The sequence below is a fragment of the Oncorhynchus tshawytscha genome, linkage group LG12 (assembly GCF_018296145.1).
Source record: "Oncorhynchus tshawytscha isolate Ot180627B linkage group LG12, Otsh_v2.0, whole genome shotgun sequence".
Lineage (NCBI taxonomy): Eukaryota > Metazoa > Chordata > Actinopteri > Salmoniformes > Salmonidae > Oncorhynchus > Oncorhynchus tshawytscha.
Window position 1 is genome coordinate 45,686,271 of NC_056440.1, and position 20,088 is coordinate 45,706,358.

The 20,088-nt window shown below is 45.5% G+C and overlaps 1 protein-coding gene across 1 annotated transcript in view; it reads left to right on the plus strand.

Moving 5' to 3' along the window:
- The window catches only part of LOC112263395 (drebrin), a 57,182-nt gene extending 47,960 nt beyond the window's left edge, over positions 1 to 9,222 (plus strand). The window contains exons 4-11 of the mRNA XM_042330693.1: positions 133 to 207; positions 6,513 to 6,650; positions 6,975 to 7,052; positions 7,503 to 7,654; positions 7,823 to 7,877; positions 8,030 to 8,104; positions 8,454 to 8,562; positions 8,743 to 9,222. Coding sequence (XP_042186627.1) covers positions 133 to 207; positions 6,513 to 6,650; positions 6,975 to 7,052; positions 7,503 to 7,654; positions 7,823 to 7,877; positions 8,030 to 8,104; positions 8,454 to 8,562; positions 8,743 to 9,083 — 1,023 coding nt within the window. The 3' untranslated portion in view covers positions 9,084 to 9,222. The remainder of the gene's footprint in view (positions 1 to 132; positions 208 to 6,512; positions 6,651 to 6,974; positions 7,053 to 7,502; positions 7,655 to 7,822; positions 7,878 to 8,029; positions 8,105 to 8,453; positions 8,563 to 8,742) is intronic.
- The last annotated feature ends 10,866 nt before the right edge of the window (positions 9,223 to 20,088 follow it).

Below are 20,088 nucleotides of genomic sequence, written 5' to 3' on the forward strand. Positions count from 1 at the left end.
CTAACATTGTCAAATGGTGTACATGCAGGTACCTAATGACAAAAGACTGAAACTAGACTTTCTGATAGTGAACAGAGGCTTGGGTTAAAAAGAGCTCAACACCCCCTGTGTGTTTCCTGTGTTTGTCTCCAGGTCGGGCCAAACGTGGATGAATACCGCAGGACGGAATGTGCCAGCCATGTGCCCGCTATCAAGGCCTTCTTCAAGGTACGGTACCACACCACTCCTATCCCTGCCCTGCCCTGCGCTACCAGTTTGTCTGTTGGTCATGCAGCCAGTTTGAGGGGCCTTATTGCAGCTGCAGCATTTGATAGCATTCAGGAGAGGCATGATACAGATTTCTCTCTTTCACTCACTTTCTCTATCCATCTCCTACAATCCCGTGTCGGTACCGTTGTGAAATGTAGCTCTCCGTGGGTGGCTGTTTTGTCTCTTCACTCTGTTTCTCTAACGATGAATAATGGGTAAACGGGCTCCGGTAGTAACTGTCAAGGCGATACAGAGAGAGCTGGGTGATGCTAGTGTGGGAAGGGTGGAACTCGCCTGACCAGGCCCGAGGGAATGAATAGTCATGTTGTCACACACACTTAGAAACACACACACACACACACACACGCATCAAACCCACACCAGCACGTGCATTATGTGCACACGCATACATCAGTAAATATGCACCAGCAGGCACACACACAAAACCCTCCCCCACACACACACAACTTCTCTCTGTCTCTCACACATACAAACATAGATGCACACACACACACACACTCTATATTTACACACAGTAGTTTACCTTCCATTGTTGTACGTCTTCCTGTCCTCAGAGCACTTCCTACTGCATAGGTTGGTCTGGTCCAGTTGTGGGCTGGGCCCATACCCAGGCTGGGGTCCACTCTTCCTGACCCTATTGTTCCTGGTGCCACCAAGATGGGGAGATGGGCCACCGACAGGCACAACACAAACAACCACTTACTAAGTGGTGACAGAGCCTGGCAGGAAACGGAGAAAGGAATGGGGGAATACAGGGAGAAGGAGGAGTGTGTGTGTGTGTGTGGTGTCTGCGTGTGTGCGTGCGCCACAGTGTGTGTTAAGTGGCCAGATGCTGGCAGCTCTGTCTGCTGTGTCCCTCCATGTGTGCCCCTAAAACGGTGTTTATTTAACATTTCCATCTAACTGCAGAGAAGTTTATGGGTCGTCCATTCAGCCTATGGTCAGACCAATTTGAACTAGTTTCCATATTAAGGCATCACCCGGTCAACTCCAGAAGCATCCCTGGAATGTTTGATGTTAGTTTTCGTCTCTTTTTTTTAACACTCAATTAGGTATTTGGCCAGGCACCTCTGTGACCCCCCCAGTCTCAGATATACAAGACTGTGTGTGTGTTTGTTTATTATGTAATATGAATGTGTGTGTTTCTATATGTGTTCTTGGCCCCTGGGTTGCACTGTGGGTCATTCCTTGATAAAATACTAATGGTGACACACTGTAGTCGACATGGTCTGAACCCACATATTTGTGTAGGAATAGCCCTCTGAAGTGTGGGAGGAGAAGGATCCCTAACCAAACACACACATACACACATGTATGCTTCACGCACACACACACACACACGCACACACACACACACACACACACACACTCACTTCGTCAGATACAATATGGCATTTTGACTGTCATATTACCATGAGAGAGAGAGAGAGAGAGAGAGAGAGAGAGAGAGAGATATTTATATATTTTGAGCCCAGGTGACTCCAATCACTAACGAGCCTCCTGCCTGCAGGAGGAACCGCCCCTGCACTGCAGAGGAGGGGCCGTGACAATATTTTGTTGAAAAAAAAAACTACTATCGATGTTCCCGAACAGATTTCACTTAGCTTCCCAAATCAAGCACTGGGTAGCTGCATGAACAAGGTTGGAGAGCCCATGGGCAACATGTTTGTGCGGGATATCACCTGTCGGCAGTGAGAGCATGCTCCGCACACAGTGGTTCATGCTTGGAGTGAAATACTGTTCTTGTATGTATTTCTCAGCTGCTCGTGTTAAGCACAGCTCAGCCATAAAAGCGAAGTCGCCTACAAAACGTGTGGGAAAGCACTCAGATGACATGTATTTTTGCCCCTGTTCCTGCCCATTTGATAATGGGTCATTCTAAATCAAAACTAATTTGGGATATTAGTAAAGGCTAGATTAAATTGAGAATAGTCTGATGGGTGAATATATTGATCACTTGATGAGAGAATAACTGTGCAGCCGGAGGCAAGGCTACTTTCTCAAATCATCAATAGCCTATAGTCGCACCATGCAACCGATTTTATATGTTTTGTTTTCTAAGACATTCTAAGGTTTGTATTATTCACAATTAAAGTTGCCAAATAACTCTACATCTAGCATATAGGACCTGTTTCAAATGATCACTTTTACGCTCAACATAGCCACTTCATATGCACACTCGCTGGGGGAAAAAATATATATATATATATAAAATATTCTATTTTTTTCAGCTAAGTTAAATTATACTGAACAAAAATATAAATGCAACATGCGCACCCACTTGGGAGGTAGGGCCACCCACTGGGGAGCCATGCCCAGCCAATCAGAATGAGTTTTTCACCACAAAAGGGCTTTATTACAGACAGAAATAGTCCTCAGTTTCATCAGCTTTCTGGGTTGCTGGTTTTAGACAATCCCACAGGGGAAGAAGCTGGATGTGGTGCTGGGCTGGCATGGTTACACGTGGTCTGCAATTGTGAGACTGGTTGGACAAACTGCCAAATTCTCTAAAATGATGTTGGTGGAGAAATTAATATTCAATTCTCTGGCAACAGCTCTGGTGGACATTTCTGCAGTCAGCATGCCAATTGCACGCTCCCCAAAAACTTGAGACATCTGTGGCATTGTGTTGTGTGGCGAAACTGCGCATTTTAGAGTGGCCTTTTATTGTCCCCAGCACAAGGTGCACCTCTGTAATGACCATGCTGTTTAATCAGCTTCTTGATATTCCACACCTGTCAGGTGGATGGATTATTTTGGTAAAGGAGAAATGCTCACTAACAGGGATGGAAACAATTGTGCATTTTGGAGATCTAATCTTTTCGTGCGTATGGAACATTTCAGGGATCTTTTATTTCACGTTACATGTTGCGTTTTTTAAATTTTTGTCCAGTATATATTCTTCTTACTATAAAATCATAAAGTAAAATAATGGTATGGGATTTAAAAGGATATCTTGTCAGCTAAATGAAGAAGCCTACAGCCTATGGCATGGAGCATAGCCACATAACATAGCCCTAAAATAGGCCAACTCATATTTTCTTCATATCATGTTTCTTTAGACCTGACAAATACATAATTCATTTGTGATGATATATTAAATTAATGTATTCTACTTTTTTTACATGCAGATGTTCCAAAGGCGCGAATCAGTGGCTTGTACATGTGGAGGATTGGAGATGCTAAACGTGTGTTATATTAATTGGCAGACTTTTGCATGACAATAACCAGGCCAACAAAATGTTATGACCGCCACATGCACCAGATAGGTGCAGTCAAATGTGTTGTTTTACAGGGTCAGCCATAGTAGTACGGCACCCCTGGAGCAAATTGGGGTTTAAGTGTCTTGCTCAAGGGCACATTTTGACAGATTTCGCACCTTGTCGGCCTGGTTATTCAATCCAGTAACCTTCCAGTTAGTGGCCCAATGCTCTAAACGCTAGGCTATCTGCCACACAAATAGATGAAACACTGATTAGGTTTGGTGAAAAACTGACTGTGATTTTGTGTTGTTCTTAGTCAATTGAAAATGTGCGCAGAGTTTTGAACCAACTGCCTTTTTTGACAATCATCTTTTGAGTTTTGTACTAAGAGTTGTGAAAGTTGACCACATACTTGTGAAAAGTGCCCCAAAGCGATAAAACAAATACGAAAGCATCTGTGTGGCATTTTTACAGCCCTTCACATTGCAGTCCTGCTGTCCTCAATATTTGATGACCCCATTCTGGGAGACTTAGGCTTTCCGCCTCTCATTGATGCTACACCATATTTGTCAACCTATTCTCTCTTATCGCCTTTTGTAGGGTCTCTAAAACCACATGAGACCTGTGTCCTACAGTGGTACTGCGTTATTGGTGAGTTAGGCCCTCGTTCGGTCTTATTTCACACGTGTGGTGGAAATGGTACGAGTGCAGTATACACTGCAGGACCACCAGCAAGCCTGATCCTGCTCTGTGTTGAAGCTTAGTAATAATCCTTGTGTCGATTTGAAGGATTAATGATTGAGTGAGTAATGAGAACTCGGTTATTGTTTGTTTGTCCCAAAAACCTCCGAATGAATAGTCGGGATTAGGACGTGCTTCGACAGTCAGAATGCCCCCGTGGCACTTCTATTCTCTGGTCTCTCATTCTCTCCATCTACCTCTGCAAGTCTCAACTAGCAACAGAGGGCCGTGTGAGAGACGGCGAATCACAAGCGGTGTCTGAATGTGTATCCTAATGTGAAACAATTTTATTGTATCAGTTGGTGATGCCGAAGCTAAGCGTGGGAGTCTTTTTGCAAATGGGCTCATTGTTGCTCGACGAGAGGAATTGATTAGCATTGAGCAGGACGTCTGCATTGTGGACTGTGTACATTCTATCATGTTGTACAGACCAGTAGGCCTTTGGCCAGTAACCGAAAGGTCGCTGGTTAAAATACCCGAGCCGACTAGTTGAAAAATCTGCCGATGTGTCCTTGAGCAAGGCACTTCACTATAATTGCTCCTGTAAGTCGCTCTGGATAAGAGCATCAGCTAAATGACGCGACAGTGGAAGGAGTTTGGGCGGGGGCGGGGGGGGCTATTCAGGAGAAGATGAGAATGAAGGGAACAAGACAGGAGGAGGAAAGAGGAAAGGACAGGGGTGGGTGTGTGGGAGAGGACAGGGGTGGGTGTGTGGGAGAGGACAGGGGTGGGTGTGTGGGAGAGGACAGGGGGGTGGGTGTGTGGGTGGGAGAGGAGAGGACAGGACAGGGGTGGGTGTGTGGGAGAGGACAGGACAGGGGTGGGTGTGTGGGAGAGGACAGGACAGGGGTGGGTGTGTGGGAGAGGACAGGACAGGGGTGGGTGTGTGGGAGGAGGACAGGGGTGGGTGTGTGGGACAGGACAGGGGTGGGTGTGTGGGAGAGGACAGGACAGGGGTGGGTGTGTGGGAGAGGACAGGACAGGGGTGGGTGTGTGGGAGAGGACAGGACAGGGGTGGGTGTGTGGGAGAGGACAGGGGAAAAGAGGGGAGGAGGAGTAGCAGCTGTGTGTGTGTAAGGTTAATGAGCACGCTCTTAGCCGTATTAGGGAGAGGCCTATTGTCTGAAGCATAATAGCAGACAGTTAGGAGAGACAGAGGAGATCATTTAAATCCTCTTCACCATCCACAACTCCCTCCATCCTCCCTCAGTGGCACCTCGCACTGCGTGTGTGTGTGTGTGCATGTGTGTGTGATTTAGAGTTGGGGCTGGGCCTGTGAGGGTGTTTTAATATTTCTCAACACACACACAGAATTGGGTGCAAACACACACACACACACACGTACCCACGTACACACACACAGGCCTATCTGAAGTGTATCAGTACAGTGACAGTTTAGCAGTGGAACACAGTACTGTTCTGTGGTCATTTGTCATTGTTGAAATCTCTGCATCCTCTCTGCTCTCTCCACTCTCCCCTCACCTCATTTCACTTTCCTTGTGCTCTCTGTGAATTCTCCATTCCTCTCCACTACACACTCTTTCCTGTTTCCACCCCCACCCCCCATCTATCTCTTCCAAACCAATAGATTCCTTCTTGTCTTCTCTAGTGTAAGGCAGATACTAGATACAAGCTGATACACAACGGTATAGTTTAGCTACAGCCCAAAGGCCACAGCCAAGAGGAACCACTGAGGGGGGGAAAGCTTTCAAAGAACTACTTTCGGAGAGTGTGTGTGTGTGTGTGTGTGTGTGTGTGTGTGTGTGTGTGTGTGTGTGCATGCGAGTTTGGGTGTTTGTGCGTCTGTGCACATATGTATTCACAGGGTCAGTGGGTACATGAAAAAGGAGGGGAAATATCCCCTTCTCTTTCCCTCGTCTGGAATGCTGTAGCAGAATTGTATTGGAGTTTGAAGTTTCACACGTTTGATACCGTAGATCATAGCAGCCAATAAAAATGACATTCTTGTTCCCAAAAGTTCTGGAAAGGATCAAGTGACATCAAGTGTCTGTGGAAAAGTTGATGTGTGCAGGCCAAAAAAATGCACCAATTTGCTGGACAGCTGAAGTCCTTCCTTGGAATGTTCACCTAAAATACTGAAAGGATGTTCAGGACCTCAGATTATTGAAGGGACTCGAGCTGTCATGCTTACACACTTTGGAGCAAGTGTCATGGCACTGTGTAACAAAGATTAACAGCAACTCTCTTCTTTCTCTCCTTTCTTTCTCTCTCTTTCTTTCTCTCTCTTTCTTTCTCTCTCTTTCTCTCTTCTTTCTTGTCTTTTTTTTTTTTTTGCAGGAGGCTCATGTGTTTATCAGTGCTGAGAGTACTGAGGATGTCACAGAGGAGAAGATAGGCACTGAGCTCAGTAAAGTCCGCCCCCAGACAGAGCATGTCAGAAGAAGCAGTCGGTCCAAGGACAAGGAGGAGACAGTGGTGAGTGCTCCTCCTGCAATACCATCTCTGTCCACAGGAGGGGGCGCTTAACACCTGGACAAAACCCGGAACTGTGCTTTTACATGGAGGAGGATCCCACACAGTTAGATTCTCTCAGTTTGAATCTCTGTCATGCATTGTACTTCCTCTATACCTACTGTATGTTTTGAAAAAAAATTCATACTTTAGCAATTATGAGTTACAAACAACCAAGGCTCCTTGTGCAAATAGCATGAGTTACAAACTGGGTTTGATATATGTACATACGGTGTTGTTCTCCAGTCACACTCTCTTTCCTCTGCATCTGCCGCTCTCTGTTGATAGGGCACTAACTACAGGAAGACTAACGCTGCCATGGAGATGAGACGGGCCAACAGAGACTCCTTCTGGGCACGTGCAGAGGTAGCCTACCCAGAAACGTAGTCACAGTTACCCTCATAGTTTTAAACAGTTTTTCTAGTAATTCGTCAATGCAACAGGAGATAAGTAGTTGTCCTCTTTAATCATCACATCTTTAATGTTCACATCACATCTTTAATGTTCACATCACATCTTTAATGTTCACATCTTTAATGTTCACCTCACATCTTTAATGTTCACATCACATCTTTAATGTCTTTAATGTTCACATCACTTCACATCTTTAATGTTCACATCTTTAATGTTTACATCACTTCACATCTTTAATGTTTACATCACTTCACATCTTTAATGTTCACATCACGTCACATCTTTAATGTTCACATCTTTAATGTTCACATCACGTCACATCTTTAATGTTCACATTGTCAACTGTAATAAATCTTCATCTATTGTGTTCCATCTTCCTCTTTCTCTCTTGCTCTCTCTCAGCGTGAGGAGGAAGAGAGGAAGGAGGAAGAGCGGAAGCGAGCAGTGGAGGAGAGACGCCGTTGGGAGAAAGAGAGAGTGCTGAAGGAACGGAAAGAGGCTGACGAGAGGGAGAGGAAAATGAACGAGAAACTACAGATGATCGAAGGGCAGAGGTCAGGAAGTTGGGCACACACACACACACACTGACTCAAGACTTACTAACACAATCTCTGACTCAAGGGTATTCTCTTGTGTCACTATCAGGTATTTGAATGTGTTGTCAAAGTAAAGGCAACTTATGGCTAATATTCTGAGGTTTCTGATGTCTCTGTATCTCCCAGGAGAATGCAGGCCCAGCTGGAGGCAGAAGTGAGGAAGCAGGAGAAATCAAGATGGGTGAGAGAAAGAACGAATGAGTGAGAAAGTTATTGGGCGACTCGACCTCTAGGTGTTTCTGACTTCTGAACTCTGTGTTTTGCATGCATCTTTACGCTGAACTCTGTGCCTGTGTGTGTCTGAACTCTGACCTCTCTGTTGGTGTGTGACAGGAGCTGCAGCAGAGAGAGCATGAGGAGGACATGAGAGCTCGCTTGAGACGCAGCGAGTCCATCGAGAAAGCAGCAGTGAGTGTCTCTACTGACCTCTCTAATCCCAATAAACTCCCTTACTACTCTTCCCTAAACACCTCACCTCTTGTTCATGTCATATGGTGTGTCTCAATGCTCTGAAGTGGCTTCCTCTCCTTGTCTCCTGTCCTTCATCTGCACTGATCTGAAAACACAGGATAGGTCAAAAGGAATATGGCCTATCATGGGAACCTGTCCACTTCTTTCACACCAGTGCAGATGAAGGAAAGGAAAGGAGGAGAAGAAGGAGGAGAGGAGATAGCTTTAGACTATTGAGACCTGGCTGTAGTTTCCTTTACATCATTTGGCTAAAACAGTGTGGTGTGATTCCTCTTCCTACCCGTAGGAGGCAGCAGTGCTGGTATCACAGCGCTCCATGAACCCCAGAGAGTTCTTCAGACAGCTGTCATCATCATCGTCCCAAAGCCCATCCAGCCCCGGCTCCCCCCGTACAGGTAAATTCACTGTGTGTCTGTTAATAAGCATTGGCAAACCAAGGTGTGGCTTGTCTACGCAGTGTGTGATTATGAAGCCAGTCAGTCAATCATGCATAAACCTGAACAACCATTATCGGTCTTGTTGCAGTGCATTTCTTAATTTGGGTCTTTCTTCCCTCCCTCTCTCTCTCCATAAAGGCAAACCTCCATTAAGGCGGTACCAGCGCAGCCTGACCGACACAGCATTCATCTTTGGGAAATGGGACGGCCCCACTCCGACCTCCCCGCGCAGTCCAACATTGGTTTCACCCTTCTCCCGTGTCCCCTCCTCCCCCTTCCACCGCACCATGTCTCCACCCAGCACCAGCTTCCGCCCAATCACCTCTCCCCAGAGCCCCCGCGCCCCCCTGGTGTCCCCTCCCACATCACCCCTCCACTCCGCCCCTGCTGTCTCAGCCCGGCCTACCCTCCCATCACCCAGCCCCCAGTCTCAGCCTCCAACCCAGCCCTCTGCCCCCCAGCCTCTCCAGGCTTCCTAGCCACCCTGACCCCCACCATTCCAGAGAACCAGGACCAGGCTCAGGTTCTGCCACCATTTCCCCCAGATACCCCTCCCCAGTCCCAGCCTGAGTGCTCCCCCTCTCCACTAGTCTCCCTGGAGCCTGCCCCAGCACCACAGCCTCCCACTGTCCCCCTGCCAGAGAGTCCACTGCAGTCAACAGGTAGGTCCTCATCATACACACAGCCTACTGTAGAATGACCAACGGTGTCTGTCAAGCCGTTATAGATTTGTGTTGTCAGTTTGGCATGACTGTACTTAAAACCACAATGGTTCATTATCTCCAATCCAGAGCAGTACACAGCCGTACAAGCCGTACTGGTGGAGGAAGAGGAAGATGAGGAAGAACAGACAGAGCCTGAGCCCAGTGTTGGGAATACAGAGCCAAGCCCAAACATGGAGGAGGGAGAGGAGGGCTCAGCACCAGATTCAGACTCTTTATTGGTGCAGGAGCCTGTGGCAGAGGAAGAAGAGAAGGAGGACCAATCAGATGATGTCCAGGCCTCTGCTAAGCCAGTGCTGGTGGAGCTTTCAGAAGAGGATGAGGAGCCAGCTGTCACAGGTAAAGTACATTGTTTTGTATCTTGTACAGGCCTGTCCTGTTATACAAATTCAAAAAGGTCAAATACAACAATTAAAAGAGAAGAAGAGTGAGGAGTTGTATGTATAAGAATGTTTTGCAAAGAGTGTCTGACACAGCTAACACAATCTAACCCATGTTTTGTTATGTTCAGATGCAGAGGTTATTCTTCAGCCAATCACACAAGAGGTTGTGGTCCCATCCACCAATGGGGTGAGAGATGAGGGGGAGTTGGTGGAACACAATGGTACAGGTATGTAACCACACTCAGCCATTTAGTTATCTCTACTCTACGCTAGCCTACATTGCCCAAGTTGCTCTCAAACTGAATGAACCTTTATATTGATGAGATAACGTGGAATAGACATACCGGTATGCTATGTTACAATTTCCTATCCTTTTCCAGAAATCCTCTTCCTCATGGATTTTTAAGATCATGAAGGGGTTTGAAATACTACACATTTGCTTGTTTAGTAGGGAATGAGAATCCAACCCCTCTCATGATTCCTCTTTTCCAGAACGATCCATGAGTCCACCTGAAAGGGACCAAGATACTCCGGAGTTGGCTGTTTGTTTCGATGATGAAATTGAGGAGGACTTTGTTGAAGAGATTGAGGACCAGGAGATTTCAGAGAATGGAAAAGATGTACGGAATGTAACACAATCAACAAAGTAATATGGCCTCTGCCCCCTGCTATGCAATCATATTTACTACTGTGCTTCAAGTCCAGCCCAGGAACAGGATTGAAGAATGACTCATTTAATATGAATGCCATGTCGATGAGAACCAAGAGAGGGCTCTACAATAGGAAAAATTACATTTTCCCCAGGCTGGGGCCATTTGTGATAGTTTTTCTCGCTGTTTCTTTCAGATTTCACCAGACAGACAGATGTGTGTTCGAGCTCTCTATGACTACCAAGCAGGTCAGTTAGAGGTGTAACTCATACCATTGACCACATACACACCTATCCACTCTATGATGCTCTCTGAGTGTGTTAAACCTTGCTTTCTCTTTTTTTCCACAGAGGACGAATCAGAGATCTCTTTTGAGCCAGGTGACATCATAAGTGCTGTGGAAACGGTGGACAAGGTCTGGTGGCGTGGCTTCAGTAAAGATGGACGCCTGGGACTCTTCCCAGCCAATTACGTGGAGACCATCTAGACACACACACACACACCACAGACACACACACTCAGGGACTGAACACTCATTCCCCATACAGTGAAATCACCATAGTATACATGCTGCATACATAGACCCCTTAACTTCAATAGACACATTGAACAACTTCCATTGGATTCCATGCGATAATTTCATTCCCCTTCCGACTCGGCTGTGTTGTGGGGGAAGCCAGTGTCTCCTATTCTAACCACTGGCAGACTCCTAGCTGGCCGAAACACACAGTTGTGGACTAGCAAGATCCCCCCCCCATCCTTCACTCCACAAGGAGGAGGACTGGGAAAGAGAGGGAGCACCAGATGGGATGTCTGCAGGCTCAATCAGTCCCTCTTATTACAACCTAATATTCTGGTGATTGTTGTTAGTATTAGCATACTGTCTGTGTGGATGTGTCGTTCCCTTGGTACATGTTACAGCGTTTTCCATGTTGTAAGGGACTGTCTTTCTTGTTCCTGTATCGGTGTTATTTTATGTGTGCATAATCTGTGTTTTAGCTACACTTTTTTTATTTTATCCAAGCAGCATGGTATTCCTATCTGATACTAATTGATAGCGTTGTGCTAATTTCACATAAATGAAAAATGCTACTTGTAAATCAAACTGTCTCTTTGAAGCGAGAGTTTTTTTTTTAAAGTCATTAAGTCTTAATACACCTCTCTTGTACATAAGAATGTATAGTGACATGCATTTTGGTTTATTTTGCTTTGTCATTCTACAAGTGTGTATGGTTTGTGTTCCCTGCATTTACTCCACATTTACAAATAGTAGCCTATACCATTTATGAACTCATGATACTCTTAAACTCTAGCTCATATCATATATATATATATATATATATATATATATATATATATATATATATATATATATATATATATATATATATATATATATATATATATATATATATATATATATATATATATATATATATATATGTATATATATATATATGTGTATATATATATATTACAGGTCTCATTAGTTTTTGTTCCTACATTAAAATACAAAATACAATTTTAAAGGTATTTCTTTATTCATGAAAAACGGCATACAAAGCATGAAACGTGAAGCAGGAAGTAACTTTACATAATGCATTTCATACTGTTTTGTTTTTTAAACAACCAACAGGGAAATACTACTACAAGTTACTTTGTAATCACAGAAACCTAGAAGTGATGTTGGAACAAGAATTATAATTTAATTTAATAGAACTGAACAAAAACATCCATTTTGTATTTTTCCCCCATAATAATCAGCTTTGTACCATTTAAAAAAAAAAAACGTAAAACACTTGCACATATTCATGAGAAATTGTTTGTTTTTTTATATTCTGAGAAATATAATGGCTATGTACATATAAATCATTTTGCAGAGTTGTCTTTTTACCAGGTAACATACTGTACATTAGCCTCGCATGTTTGAGAGAGGCTAATGTACAGTCCACACTGTGGACATTTACTTGATTATTGGTCAATTTACACCTTTAAACTTTCCTCACAAGACCAGAGAAGTGAGGGTGAGACACTCATTCGGCCATCCGAACCGAAGGCATTATTAGTCCATATTCTGTGTCCAAAATGACGGCGTCCACCTGAGCAGTCTTGTCTGTACCACACAACCCTGTCAGACTCCGTAGAATTAGAGTTCCAGATGGGAGCAACCTTTTTCTCAGTCTGATAAGGACTCTGATGGGCTCAGACTTGGGGCAGACCAACATAACATAATTGAACCTTTGAACTGAGGTGGGTTCAACAGGGGGAAAAGTTCCCAAATGTTTGGGAACCTTGCTTGAACTCACCTCTGTCACTGTCATAAACGACTCCATATTCACACGACACTCATGATGCCCTGTGTGGTTGAGCATCAATGAGGAAATAAATAGGGAGGAGTTCCCTAACACAAATCTGTGAACACATCAGTCCCTCCCATACCAGGCAACTGTAAACGCAAAGTTGTATATGGTAAGGTTAGGGATGTGGAGAGAGGTGCTTTTCTCAGCCAGCTGCACCAGGCTACCTACGTCCTCCTTAAGGTTCGTCCGGGATCTGCCCATTGGCCAAAAACCTGCCTGGTACTATCAAACTGTCATGTTATCCCAACCTCTTGCACCCTTACACTGCAGGTTTAATGTCTCCTGTATGAACAGGCAGTAGTGGTTTAAAGCCCTGCAAACGGTGAGCGGTATTGTGTGCTGCAATGACCAACTAGGTCCCCTGCACTCAAGCTTGTACCACCCAGAGTCTGACTGAGTGAGATCATGGATCTGTAATCTCCTGGTAGATAATTTTAGTCGATCCCTTTAAACCAGCAGCAAGCATGAAATTCTCAGATGAAGGTTTTAGAAATGGTCCACAGCAACGTGCTTTCTTTAGTTTTATACGTGAAAATCAAACGGTTGCCAATCAGTGGAAATGACTCGCCAGTGAAACGGGAATAAACATCACCTTCTGCCACAATCTCATTGAATTCTTGGTCTGCATGGATGGTTTTCTTCAGGAAAGCAAGTAGTAGAATGCTGAGCTTTACGATTGAAGCCATTATGTTCCAAGATTCTGTGCACTGCTTGTACACTCTGTCTCTACCTCTGTGTAAGACTGTAAATGGCTTCATATGTACTCTCCCTCATTAATCTTTGTTGTAAATTATGCAGGGATGGCGACCTTAATATTTAACTACTTCTACTCATCTCTTTTCCTCTGAATCGTTGAGAGCGAGAAATTGTTAGGAAGGTCACAGAAGTGTCACGGATTAAACATATGGGTGAAAATCAACATTTTAATAAATATAAAAGAGCACTTTTTAAAGCTCTCATTCACGCAACTTAGAGTCATGGACGGCAACCTCATACTAACAGTTTCATCTCATTGGGCTGAATCCTAAACCTTTTAGGTTCACACTAAGAATTAATAGTTTCAATACCGGGAATAATTTATATTTATCCCAAAAGTCCCTGGAAATACTGCAAAAATCAGAAGTGCTCATTTTAAAGCATTTAAAACCAAGATGTGGTCACTATTCCAGGATTCTCCCAAAATAAAATGTTGCTGTGTCACATTCCCAGCATGGCTGCACCACTATGTAAAGATTACACTGCTCGAAAACAGATATTTATACTGAACAAAAATATAAACACAATATGCAAAAATGTCAAAGATTTTACTGAGTTACAGGTCATATAAGGAAATCAGTCAATTTAAATCAAATAATTAGGCCCTAATCTATGGATTTTACATCAGCCATGGGTGGGCCTGGGAGGGCATAGGGCCACCCACTTGGGAGCCAGGCCTAGCCAATCAGAATGAGCTTTTCCTCACAAAAGGGTTTTATTACAGACAGAAATACACCTCAGTTTCATCAGTTGTCCAGGTGACTGGTCTCAGGCAATCCCGCAGGGGAAGAAGCCGGGTGTAGAGGTCCTGGGCTGGCGTGGTAACACGTGGTCTGAGGTTGTGGTGCTGGTTGGATGCACTGCCAAATTCTCTAAACCAATGTTGGAGGTGGCTTATGGTAAAGAAATTAACATTAAATTCTCTGGCAACAGCTCTGTTGGACATTCCTGCAGTCTGCATGCCAATTGAGCACTCTTTCAAAATTTGAGACATCTGTGGCATTGTGTGGTGTGACAAAACTGCACATTTAAGAGTGGCATTTTACTGTCTCCATGTCAACTTTGTAATGGCAGTCAAACAAAAGTCAAATGACCCAAATTGCTAAACTTGCTAGATAACCTCCAACAAATGACAGATGATCTCCTATTTGGCAAAATCGAGTTAATGATTATACAGATAGCAGATCAGCTCATGAATAACGGTGAGATGAAGAGAGGAAATTGTTTAAATATCAAGATATCTTAACGGGGACCAACTCTGTTTAAAGAAAAATATTGAATTCTTTACCGAAGCTCTCATATGGGCAGCAATACAAGACAGCGCAGAGAAGCGGGGGACATGTTATAGCCGTATTATCACATGCATAGGTGAGACGTGCTTTGATAATGCAACCTATGGATTACAGAATAAAGTTAGGACTTTTCAGGACGTCACACCCTGGTCTTAGTATTTTGTGTTTATATATTTATTTGGTCAGGCCAGGGTGTGACATGGGGTTATTTTGTGTTGTGTTGTGGTATTGGGGGTTTTAGTAGGTATTGGGATTGTGGCTGAGTAGGGGTGTCTAGCATAGTCTATGGCTGCCTGAGGTTCTCAATCAGAGTCAGGTGATTCTCGTTGTCTCTGATTGGGAACCATATTTAGGTAGCCTGGGTTTCACTGTGTGTTTGTGGGTGATTGTTCCTGTCTTAGTGTTTTGTATTTCACCAGATAGGCTGTTTCGGTTTTCATTATTTCATTTTCGTTAGTTTCTGTATGTATAGGTTTTCCTTCATTAAATTATATCATGAATCATCATCACGCTGCATTTTGGTCCGATCCTTGTTCTACCTCTTCGTCAGAGGAGGAGATAGAAGAGAGCCGTTACAGAATCACCCACCACACCCGGACCAAGTGGCGTGGTAACAGGCAACAGCAGCAGCAGGAGCAGCAGCAGCTGCAGTGGGAGAGGTTGCACCACCTGGAGAAATGGACATGGGAGGAAGAACTGGACGGTAAAGGACCCTGGGCTCAGCCTGGAGAATATCACCGCCCCAAGGAAGAACTGGAGGCGGTGAAAGCGGAGAGGCGCTGGTATGAGGAGAAGCAATAGCGGCAGCAGGAGCAACAATATCGGGACTACACTACTTGGGAGGAAATAGACAGGTGGGCTGTCGACCCAGAGAAAGTGCCGGAGCCCGCCTGGGATTCGCTGGTGTAGTGCGAAGCAGGCTATAGGAGAATGGAGTTGAAGATAAAAGCACGACGGCGCAGAGGGAAACCCGAAAGTCAGCCTCAAAAATGTATTGGGGGGGGGGCTCAGGGAGAGAGTGGCAGAGTCAGGAGTCAGACCTGAGCCAACTCTCCCTATTTATCGTGTGGAACCAAGGAGGAGACCAGAACCAGAGCCGGTGTTAGAGGTGAGCGAAGCAGAGACTGTGAAGGAGTTAATGGGGAAATTAGAGGAGAGAGTAATGAGGGAGTTGCTAGTTTGGTGCTTTAGGTACGATATTCGTCCGACGGAGCGAGTTGGGGATTTGATGGCACCTGGGTCAGCGCTCCATACTCGTCCTGAGGTGCGTGTTAGTCGGCTGGTGAAAATTGTGCCAGCCTCACGCACTAGGCCTCCCGTGTACCTACCTAGCCTTGCACGTCCTGTGCCAGCCCTGCTCTCTGGCTCTCCAGTACACCTTCACGGTCTAGCCCATCCTGTGCCACCTCCACACTCCAGCCCTCCGGTAGCAGCTCCCCGCACCAGGCTTCCTGTGCGTGTTCTCGGTTCAGTACCACCAGTACCAGCACCACGCATCAGGCCTACAGTGTGCCTCGCCTCTCCAGCGCTGCCGGAGCCTCTCTCCTCTCCTGCGCTGCCGGAGTCTCCCGCCTGTTCAGCGCAGCCAGAGCCTTCTTCCTCTACAGCGCTGCCGGAGCCTCCCGCCTGTTCAGTGCAGCCAGAGCCTTCCTCCTCTACAGCGCTGCCGGAGCCTCCCACCTGTTCAGCGCAGCCAGAGCCTTCCTCCTCTACAGCGCTGCTGGAGTCTCCAGCCTGCATGGAGCAGCCAGAGCTGCCAGTCTGCATGGAGCTGCCAGTCTGCATGGAGCAGCCAGAGCCGCCAGTCTGCATGGAGCAGCCAGAGCCGCCAGTCTGCATGGAGCAGCCAGAGCCGCCAGTCTGCATGGAGCAGCCAGAGCCGCCAGTCTGCATGGAGCAGCCAGAGCCGCCAGTCTGCATGGAGCAGCCAGAGCCGCCAGTCTGCATGGAGCAGCCAGAGCCGCCAGTCTGCATGGAGCAGCCAGAGCCGCCAGTCTGCATGGAGCAGCCAGAGCCGCCAGTCTGCATGGAGCAGCCAGAGCCGCCAGTCTGCATGGAGCAGCCAGATCTGCCAGTCTGCATGGAGCAGCCAGATCTGCCAGTCAGCCAGACTCTTCCAGATCTGCCAGTCAGCCAGACTCTTCCAGATCTGCCAGTCAGCCAGACTCTTCCAGATCTGCCAGTCAACCAGGATCTGCCGGAGCAAACTACCTGCCTGAGCTTCCTCTCAGTGCCGAGCTTCCTCTCAGTGCCGAGCTTCCCCTCAGTGCCGAGCTTCCCCTCAGTGCCGAGCTGCCCCTCAGTGCCGAGCTGCCCCTCAGTGCCGAGCTGCCCCTCAGTGCCGAGCTGCCCCTCAGTGCCGAGCTGCCCCTCAGTCCCGAGCTGCCCCTCAGTCCCGAGCTTCAGTCCCGACCTCAGTCCCGAGCTGTCCCTCAATCCAGTGGGGTCCTTGGTGAGGGTTATTAGGCCTAGGTCGGCGGCGAGGGTCGCCAATCAAAGGACGCGTTACAGGGGGACTAAGACTTGGTTGGAGTGGGGTCCACGTCCCGAGCCGGAGCCGCCACCGTGGACAGACGCCCACCCGGACCCTCCCCTATGGGTTTTAGTGTGCGGCCGGGAGTCCGCACCTGGGTTTCACTGTTAGGGGGGTTCTGGGGTATTTTGGTTCTGTCACAGCCTGGGTTTCACTGTGTGTTTGTGGGTGATTGTTCCTGTCTTAGTGTTTTGTATTTCACCAGATAGGCCCTGGTCTTAGTATTTTGTGTTTATATATTTATTTGGTCAGGCCAGGGTGTGACATGGGGTTATTTTGTGTTGTGGTGTGATGGCTGCCTGAGGTTCTCAATCAGAGTCAGGTGATTCTCGTTGTCTCTGATTGGGAACCATATTTAGGTAGCCTGGGTTTCACTGTGTGTTTGTGGGTGATTGTTCCTGTCTTAGTGTTTTGTATTTCACCAGATAGGCTGTTTCGGTTTTCATTATTTAATTTTCGTTAGTTTTGTAGTTTCTGTATGTATAGGTTTTCCTTCATTAAATTATATCATGAATCATCATCATCATCATCCGATCCTTGTTCTACCTCTTCGTCAGAGGAGGAGATAGAAGAGAGCCGTTACACAGGATTTGAGTGGCTAGGAACAATAGGAAAATATCCTAGGCTCTACTGTATATAAGGCTATAAAGCTACTACGTGAGTCAATAGATAATAGGTTACAGTTGATTTAGGCTACATAATTGCATGGTAAATGTTTCAGATCAGTGATAGATGAGCAAAAGAACAAATGAGCAACCACTTCCACTTGTCCAGGCAGAAATGGTGGTGTGATGGCTGCCTGAGGTTCTCAATCAGAGTCAGGTGATTCTCGTTGTCTCTGATTGGGAACCATATTTAGGTAGCCTGGGTTTCACTGTGTGTTTGTGGGTGATTGTTCCTGTCTTAGTGTTTTGTATTTCACCAGATAGGCTGTTTCGGTTTTCATTCAGAAATCAATTAACCAAATATATAGACAGATTCAGTGAAACAAAATCACATTGATTGATTATCAGACAAGTCACAGGCTTTTGGTCATGAGTAGGACAGGCTACTTATTACACAAGTGAAGTGCAAAGAGACTTGTATAACATAATAGCAAAATGTTTTGATCAGCTAATATATACTACATGTTATGTCGGATCAGGCCCGGGCTTGTCAAGTAAAGAGGCACTGAGTTTGAAGGTAGGCCTTGAAATACATCCACAGGTACACCTCCAATTGACTCAAATTATGTCAATTAGCCTATCAGAAGCTTCTAAAACCATGACATCATTTTCTGGAACGTTCCAAGCTGTTTAAAGGCACAGTCAACTTAGTGTATGTAAACTTCTGACCCACTGGAATTGTGATACAGTGAATTATAAGTGAAATAATCTGTCTGTAAACAATTGTTGTACAAATGGCTTGTGTCATGTGTAACGGATGTGAAACAGCTAGCTTAGTTAGCGGTGGTGCGTGCTAAATAGCGTTTCAATCGGTGACGTCACTTGCTCTGAGACCTTGAAGTAGTAGTGCAAGAGCCGCGGCTTTTGTGGAGCGATGGATAATGATGCTTCGTGGGTGACTGTTGTTGATGTGTGCAGAGGGTCCCTGGTTCGCGCCCGGGTATGGGCGAGGGGACGGTCTAAAGTTATACTGTTACATTGGTGCTGTGACCCGGATCACTGGTTGCTGCGGAAAAGCAGAAGGTCAAAAGGGGGGTGAGTGTAACGGATGTGAAACGGCTAGCTTAGTTAGCGGTGCGCGCTAAATAGCGTTTCAATTGGTGAGGTCACTTGCTCTGAGACCTTGAAGTAGTAGTTCCCCTTGCTCTGCAAGGGCTGCGGCTTTTGCTTCGAGGGTGACTGTTGTTGATGTGTGCAGAGCTTCAGGCGAGGGGACGGTTTAAAGTTATACTGTTACACATGCACAAAGTAGATGTCCTAACCGACTTGCCAAAACTATAGTTTGTTAACAAGAAATTTGTGGAGTGGATGAAAAACAAGATTTAATGACTCTAACCTATGTGTATGTAAACTTCCGACTTCAACTGTAGGTAATGTTTCCCTATACATTTCTAGATATCTCAAATCTGTGATTAGTATCTATAATATTGCCCCCTACTGTACAATGGCCCTAACTTCAGTACCTATACAAGGCTTTGTAAAATCAAGCAGAGTTATCCCTAGTCTGTGAAAACAATTTTAACATGTGACTCTGCATAAAACCAACAAGGACTTGTCAGACTTTATGCCACATGATGTTTGCCTATAATGATTTGCTAAACCTATAAAGGTGTTTTGAAGCCCTTCATTATGCCTAAAAGTTATAGCCTAATTTGATTAAAGTGTGACTACGAATCATTGCACGTAAGAAATGTTTTAACTGATGCAATAAAGTGAGATTGGTCGTTATCTTAGCCTGCTGTTTGAAGACCTTTTCACTATACAGGAAGTGTGAGATCATTCCCTGATAGAACACTGTTAAGTAAGCTGAAATTGTCTTCTGAAAAATCCATCTTTGTTTGGCCAGACTAACTCTGCAGCACACAAATGACCCTGATAACTAATAACTACCATAGTGCACCTAATCAAATAGTAATCTGGCATTACTAAAGGTGGACACACAGATGACAGGTGGAGATCCTTTAAATACAGCTTCTGTTCACTTCACATCAACTGTCACCATTTTTTGGGGGTCAAGTGCATAATGTTTTTCAGATAGTAGTAGTCAGATTTGCCCAAAAAATCACAGGTTTTATACTTTTTGTTTGAGTACACGCTGGATCAAGAAATATATCTGTGTGAAC